The sequence below is a fragment of the Pygoscelis adeliae genome, unplaced genomic scaffold (genome assembly GCF_000699105.1).
Source record: "Pygoscelis adeliae isolate BGI_AS28 unplaced genomic scaffold, ASM69910v1 Scaffold60, whole genome shotgun sequence".
Classification (NCBI taxonomy): domain Eukaryota; kingdom Metazoa; phylum Chordata; class Aves; order Sphenisciformes; family Spheniscidae; genus Pygoscelis; species Pygoscelis adeliae.
The window spans coordinates 2,989,707-2,997,581 of record NW_008823954.1 but is presented as its reverse complement, the minus strand read 5'-3'; the positions used below and the strand labels follow the sequence as shown (position 1 = coordinate 2,997,581).

General features: G+C 46.9%; 1 protein-coding gene across 1 annotated transcript in view; it reads left to right on the top strand.

The window, feature by feature from the left end:
* Window positions 1-1,741: 1,741 nt before the first annotated feature.
* The window catches only part of KIAA1467 (KIAA1467 ortholog), a 17,492-nt gene continuing 11,358 nt past the window's right edge, over window positions 1,742-7,875 (top strand). The window contains exons 1-4 of the mRNA XM_009322889.1: window positions 1,742-1,745; window positions 2,611-3,003; window positions 3,966-4,064; window positions 6,720-6,908. Of these exons, the coding sequence (XP_009321164.1) occupies window positions 1,742-1,745; window positions 2,611-3,003; window positions 3,966-4,064; window positions 6,720-6,908 (685 nt within the window). The remainder of the gene's footprint in view (window positions 1,746-2,610; window positions 3,004-3,965; window positions 4,065-6,719; window positions 6,909-7,875) is intronic.

The following is a 7,875-nucleotide window of genomic DNA, read 5'->3' as shown; positions in this document are numbered from 1 at the left end:
CTGTGGTTGACACCACTGTTGATGTCACCAATATCTCAATCCCTGCCAGTTCAAGGAGTGGGTGAGCCATAGTTTTGAGGTCCTTTCTGTCTCCTAGAGATCCAGAACAAAACCGTTCCAGATAAAGCTCATTCCTGTCAATGCTTTTAGTTGCCCCAAGGATGAACAACAGGTTTCAGTCTTCTGGGTTGACTGTCTGGAATTAAAATAATTAAACAAATCACAGTATATCTGAAGTGTAAGTATGCTTTTGAGTTGTTTTATTCCAAGCACACCAGTTTCCAAAACCGGGAGCAGTCTGGTTAACATAACTGTCTGACTTTGACTTCCCAGGCTAAATACCATTTACTCTTGGGCCAGCAGCATTTCCTTTTCATACCACTCTGACGTGGTTTGAACTGGCACATCTGGATACGTAGTGAGAAGCTGCAAATACCCTGCCAGCGAGTCCTCTCTGGAATTTCTTGTTTTCGCTGAGTACTCTTTCAGCAGCTTGTCAACACAACCTACTGTATAGACATCTGGGAAATTCACACTGCGCTGTGACTGCAATCTCTGAGCAGAGCACTGTGTGCCACCAAGATCAGTGGCCTTCTGTGCTGCTCACAGGGTGGAGCCAAGGTTATCAAGACTTCCTGGAAAGCCCACACTTTGAACGCATGTTTAGGGCAGATCTGTGTGAAACAATGCAGTGTCTCACAGGAATACACTGGCCTGTCCCATAGGAATGTAGTATCTTTTAGCTGGGTGCTCTGCCTCCACGATGAACAGCTTTTTGGAGTGTGTATGTGCACCAGATTATTTTGACGTGAGTCTTTTGTAGAAGCCCCTAGTTCAAAAAGGAAGGGTCTGATTTAGATATGTGATCTTGTTGGATATCTGTATTTCCCTCTGTTCAGTGTGGGTGGGTTGTCCTGGCTGCTCCCCTTAGTGTGGGGCATTTGGCCTTTAGTGGGATTCACAGTTTTTCTTAAATCCTAAAACTGATGCTGAATACCATTTATAAGTGGTACAGGAAGGGGAAGTGAAGGTCCTTCCGTGGGGCGAGAAATGAGAAATAAATGAGATGCGCGTGCTACAAAATAGATTCTAGAGGATGCAAAATAGGTGTGTTGCACTAACTAGATACTACAGTACGTCTGTAACTGTGAGTCTGCCTTTAGCAAGAAAACCAGAAGTAAGGCATATTGCCTTATGCAGGAGGAATAGTCATGAAAGCCCTTAAATTTCCACTTTGTAAAGCCTTCCCATCATCTTAGTGTCTGAGAGTGGTTACAGCTTGTGTATTTTTGCTTATTATTTATGCCTTGCATGTATCACTTCAAGCATCTTTGGGCACAAGTTAGCTCCTGTCGCTGGTCAGCTTTAGGCAAAGGGAAACGGGGCAGATACCTGGGATAGCAAAGTCCCACCTTGGAATAGGAGAGAGAGAAAAATAGACTTAGACCCCGCAATCGTCGGAGCAGCGGCCATGGCTCCATGCCCAGCCTGGTGGCGCAGGGCAGCTCCCTGACGTGATCCTCCACTCGTAGCTCAGGGCAGTGAGTCTGCATGATCTTGCCTGCCCTGATAAACAGATGGCCCTGGCCTTACGCCAGTATGTACGACAGGGCTCTGCACCTGCCCTCGTCACACTCCCTGCGGCTGTCTAGGGCTTGGAGGAGTAGTCATCCATGTGCCAGGCATCTGTGGGGGAGACACATAAAGCTAAGCTATTTTTCTTGTACCACCACCTGAAGGCATGGGTACTAATTTATCTATCTCAGCAAGGCCAAGCACAAGCTGTCAGCTCTGGTGGGAGCAGGAAAAGAGCAGGAGCACTGTGGTTTCCTACTGCAGGGGCTGGAGCACTCCCTCTCGCAGTGCTGAGCCATACAGAGAAGGTGGTGTCTTAGAGGGGCAGCCCTGATCCCTTCAGAGACCAGCATGTTACTGGCCCAAAAGGGCAAAATCAATTTGCCCTCATCTTCAGGGAGTCGATACCCATTTTTATCAGCACTGCAGAGAAACCATGCACAGTGCTCCATCCTTTCTATCCCTCACGAAGCAGGACAGCAGATGTGGCACACTATAAGGCAGCAGTGCTGCTTGGAGCAGGCAGGAGGAAGAGGGGAAAAATGAGTTGCAGAGGGAGGCCCCCTCAGAGAACACAGACTACAAGTCAAGAGGGGCTGTGTCGGGATTAGAGGCTAACAAATGCTAAAGGAGTTCAGAGTCTGAAGTCAAGAGAGTGCTGCAGTTTAGGTACTCGGAGCGTTAAGCATGTCTTCATGTCAGAGTGTCTCATTACCAAACAGGAAAGTATTAGAATTAAATCAGCCATGAATTCCATATGTATACACATACATATGTGTGTCTGTATATAGATATGTTATATATACACCTTTATCTTGGGAAAATAAACTGTCGGCATCTTTTCTCCTGCAGCTGCTACTCTGAAACATGGACAGACCCTGTCTTTTCTCTCACTCCTCTCACTTGGATCCATGCAAAATGCAGACTGTGCTGTTGTCCGTTCTGTATCACTCTCCACTGCAGCCTTTTCTCCACTGAGATCCTGCAAAAGCGAGAAACTCATGCTTTACTGTCTCTCTCCATCTCTTTCCTCAGGAAAGAAGAGCCCAGACCTTGGGGAGTACGATCCCCTCACTCAGGCTGACAGTGATGAAAGTGAAGATGACTTGGTACTCAACATCCAGAAGAACGGGGGGGTCAAGAATGGGAAGAGCCCCCCTGAGGAGGTGCAGGACCCTGACTCTGATGTGGAGGTTGGGATGACAAAGCAACACACGTCAGAGAGAGCGCCCGAGGGTTATCCTGCAGAGACGGCTGGGAGTTTGGAGCAGAAGGCTGCTCCCTCCCTCATGCCATACCTGCGCACAGCGATCTTTTTGCTCACTGTGGTGATCTCGATGATTCTTGTGTTGGTGTGCGCATTTCTAATTCCCTGTCCCCCTAGAGACTTGCATAACACCTGGAACCGCAACCTAGGTCAGGGAGCAGGTGAGAAAGCCCCAGGAACAGCATCTGGCGTGGGGGAGGTGGCAGCTCCCAGGCTGGGCATCGGCGGGAGAGACCTATCTGGGAGAGCCAGGTCAGAGCAGAGGCCCTTCCTCACCACTGCAGATGCTCCGAGGTAATAGACAGGCGGCTGTGTCCTGCTCACTCTTCAAGCTGAGGCCTGTGAGATCTGGCATCAGTAGATAACGGTGCCACAAAATCTTGTTTCTGTCAACTCCAAAAAACATTTTGACTCTTCTCCCATCCTGCCTTTTTGTCCAGATGGTGCGCTCTGTTCCAGATAGAGATGGCCCAGCCCACTTTAAAACATAGTGCCTCCCTCTCTACATCCTAGGTTTCACCAGCACCTCCACGCTGAAGTGTGTGGGTGTGTTTGGGAGGAGAGGGATAGAAGCCTCTGTGTCTTCTAACTTCTGACTTCTAACTAACCTTATTTCTTTTGTCTTCTTGTCCTGCTTGAATCTGTAAATCAACATTCGGGATCTTTTGTCATCCTATACGGGCCACTGATAACATTTCTAAAGTATCCCCCATTCTGACTTCTGCAGAAAAGTAACAGTGGTTTGTGAAATAATTTCTACCAGGTCTAGATATGTCTCTCCCTCCTTGCTTTCTGCCCCTGGCTTCCAAATCTAAGCCTTTCATAAGATATGTGGCTCCCACATCACCTCAGAAAGTGAAGTGGGAAGCAGAAATCTTCTTCTGTTAGCTCCTCCATTTTTCCCTTTCCTTTCTCTGACCCAGATGCTACGTTTCCACCTTTCCATGCAATGAAAGATCTTGCCGTGCTGTGAGCTGCCTGGCATTGGTGGTTCCCTAGCAGACTTTGTGAGGCTTGGCTGTCCATGAGTCTCTTTTCTGGGCCAGCCCTCCTCTCCCAGTGTGGAAAATGGGCTGGATGGCCTTTTTGACAACAGTGCAGTGATTCTCTGTGACTGTTGCAGGTGGTGTGTTATCCCCACTGGAGCTGTGTGATGTGAATGGTGATGGACTCCCTGACATCCTCATTGTCTTCACTGCCTTGATGAATGCTAGCGTCATGGGTAAGCACCGCAGCTCTTTTCCATTCCTCTTTCTGTACATGTTCGTATGGACCTTTGTATGTTTGTCTTACTCATGGGAAGAGTTCCTGCCACTGTAAATCCACTGCATTGCTCTTTTCAGAGTTCCTTAAAATGGCTGGTGTACTGTGCCTGTGCTTTGTAATGCTGCTCATAATTTTCATTGCAAGCCTGTGCTCCCATACCTGTTGGGTCAACATAATCTATTTCCCCTTATCTCATCTCGGGGCAAGTCCATCTCTTTGTCCTGTATTTGTGCACACTGGGTTTGGGTGCAGAGATAAAGCTATCAGAAAGCACTGCTCTACAACTAACAATTGGAAATAAGGTGGGTTTTTTTCCCCCCTTGTTATCTCTCAGAGCCCTTCACAAAAGAGCTCAGTCTAACTACCTCCATTTTACAGGCACAGAGGTGGAAGCACAGAGAAGGGAAGTGGCTTGACAAGATCACAAATGAGATTCAGTAGTAGAGTCTCGACTCTTTCCTGATCTGTGGTCGAGTGTCCTGGTCTTTACCAAGAGTAGTTGGCGACAGGAACAGTAATGGCAGAGCACTCTGGTTCTTCTGAACTAGCCAGTTGCTTGCCAACAGGGAGCATTATGGGTTTTTTTAGAGCAAGCTGTAGGTCAATGTTGCAGGAAACACCCTCTCCTTGCTGCCTTTTTCTCCAGGTCACTCCATGTACTTGCCAGGCTCCAAATTGTTCTTAATTCACAGATAATAGACTGGCTGATGGTGGGGAAGCTACTGTGCCTGGCTGTTTAGCAGGTATCGCCCTGCTTCCTCCTCCTGGCTGCTTTTGCTTTCTCTGTTAACCCTCACACCCCTCAGGTAACATAGCAGCAGCCTGCTGATACTGGCCACTGTTATACAGGGGCTGCCAAGTTTGGTGGCATCCTATTGCACTGGGCTTCTGAAGTCCTGGAGGTTCCCGGCTGCCTGCTGTACTGTGTCTGCCTAGCCTGGCATCACCTGAGATTACCTGAATCTGTTCAGTCTCAGAGAGATATTCAGGGAGCAAGCATATACTGCACAGCCTGAAGAGAACTCTTGTGGAAGCAAAATGCCTTGGTTCTTCAAAGAGTAGGGTAATAAAATATAGTTAGAGGATAGGGAAAATGCTGCTTCTCCATGGCCCAAGCAAGGCCCTCGGTATTTCACAGCAAGGCCCTCGGTATTTCACAGCAAATCCTATAGAAAGAAACCTATGAGCAGAGAGAAAACTGTAAAGTAAGTTAAAAAAGAAAGTGAGAGAGGGAGATACTGTTGATGTAAAGGCTGCATTCAGTTTGTAGAGGTTGTCCTTGCGTTCTGTATCTTGCCATTGCATTGTATTTGTCTTTCATCACAGTCACATGTACAGTTGTCAGCATGCTCTGAATGGAACTAGTCATACCTAGCTGCATCCTGGGCTATGGCTATGCTGGAAGACAAAGGCAGACACTAAAGCAGGTGTAAGCACATCACAGTTCTAAACCCACATAGCTGGACATCATCCCTCCTGTAGCTTGTGCTCAGAGTATTCACACAGTGTCAAATAAAGATAAGCTTGGGATAGGTACCTGATGGAGTAAGCTATGACATTGTTAGCTGTTTTTCCAGCTTGTACACACAACAGCTGTGAGCTGCATTCAGGTGTTAGTTGTTCTTGGTCCCTGCCAACCCAATGAAGAGAACTTGGGCTGGGGCAGCCCCTTAGCATAAGCCAGATGATTTTCAGTTTGAGTGAGTTTGATTTAGAGAGTGGGCTCAGACTTGCTTTTAGCCAGTGGCCCAGATACACCCTTTGTGTAATCAGGTCACGTGTTGTTTTGCTAGTAAGACAGGAGTCAACTGGGACTGTTGTTATTTTGAAATGTATGGGAGTTCATAGTAAATTGTGATATGAGCATACCAGGTGGAGATTACAGTAACCACAATTATGTCTGAGGGCAGGCTGAGCTAAAAGTTGCTTATATTTGGAATCAGAGCCAACAGTCAATTGAAACAGCATAGAGCACTTTTTTTTTACAATTATTTTGTGCTAACCAGTGAATTAGGAAAAGACCCGCGTTACACGAACTGGTTGCATTCAGTCTGTTTTTCACGATAATAAACTCATTTGGAAAACAAAGAAAAAAGCTCTCAGACTGCCAATCACCACCTTCTGCGCCAGAATTACAGACAACCCAGGACTTTCACATGAGGTGGCATCTGCCTTCGGAATCACTTAAGGTTTCCCCTTGGTGCTAGCCGTTGTCTTGAGGGAGAGGGGATCAGAAGAATCAGTCTGGTTTGACAGCAGTACATTTTACACCAGGAAGTCAGCACAACTGAGCAGGTTGTCCCCAGGGCCTTGGTTCCTCTGTGCCCAGCTGACTACATTTCTTGCTGTGAGCTCAGGTCCAACCTCCATGATTGTCTGCGCTGTTGGCTGACAGCCCAACTTGTCTGGAGATCACTGCTAGGCTCTGCAGGCAGAGAGACTCAGCCATGGGGTGGGTTTTGACCTTTGCTTTCAGGCAGTGTGGATGTGGCTGGCTTGAGCCACTCAGCTCTAGGAGCTAGAGCTGGAACTCAAGCGCAAAGACCAAAGGCAGCAGGGACATAGCCTCTGACGCGAAGGGATTTCACTCCCTCTTTCCTGCCTTTTCCAGGTGTCTCGAGGCCCTCCGTAACTGTGGTGGCCCTTTCTGGTATGAATGGCAGCACCTTGTGGTCCATCCAGCTTCCAGAGGAGACTCGGAGTGTGCAGTGCAAAGGGCTGTCACTGGTTGCACCTGCAGAGCCTGTCTGCCTTGTTACAGGAACATCAAAATTCCTCAGCCTTCTCAGTGCCTCCACAGGTAGAGTCAACTACCAGCATATTAGAAATATGCTACTGCTTTTTTGTTTTCTTTAAAGGACTAATAAGCATGAATGATTCAGTGTTGGCACTTCATGGTGGCTGTTATCTAGTGACACACAGGAAGGAGTCAAAACACTAATGAGTTTCTAGTTACACAGGATAAGAGAATCCAAACCATTGCTGCTCTGTGGCAGCATCTTCATCCTATCATCTCAGAACATTTTAAAGTGTTAATCTTATCCTGTAGCATCCCCATGATATAAAGGATATGTAAGGTCTGTTCTCATCAACATTGAGCTGTTAGTACAACTCAGCACTTACCTAACTGAAGCACTGAAAAGCTGAACACCGTTCTTGGAGAAGTTATATAAGGACGTGTGCTACAGCCAGGAAACCTCCCAGAGAAATTAGGCCCATAGAAGAACTGATTAGGTGTGAATGAATATTACATTTTTCATCACCTGATCATGTACCCCTCCATTCTCTGATTGCTGTTTGTTCTACCACATTAATTCACTGGCAGAAATATTCATAGGTAGGTATAGGGATGTTTTTGGAATCAGAACAGAGAATGGAGACATACAAGAAACCTTGGGTTTAAGTGACAGATCCAGTCAATGAGCAGTGGCACTTACATTTCAAATGCCTTTAGTGACCGGATTACTTGCACAGTGTTTGCACGGTCAGGACCACAGGCTGTCTCCTTTCCCAGCAGTAGCAGTGTTATTAATGTGCACCAGTGTTTGCAGGTCTGGCCTTCGGTTTCCTTTGTCATGCAGGGGCAAACCCAATCCTACACAGCAGCAGCAGCAGAAAAGCATTTTTAAACTCTGATTGAAAAAGCAGAACTGTTGGCAAAAGAATCATGGAAAAGTAAAAGCATTTAATTTAATTTTGCCTTTTTTGGGTGTTTATTTGCCAATTTGCAAATCGGGTTTTATTGAGTTTCCAGCTGCCATGCTAGA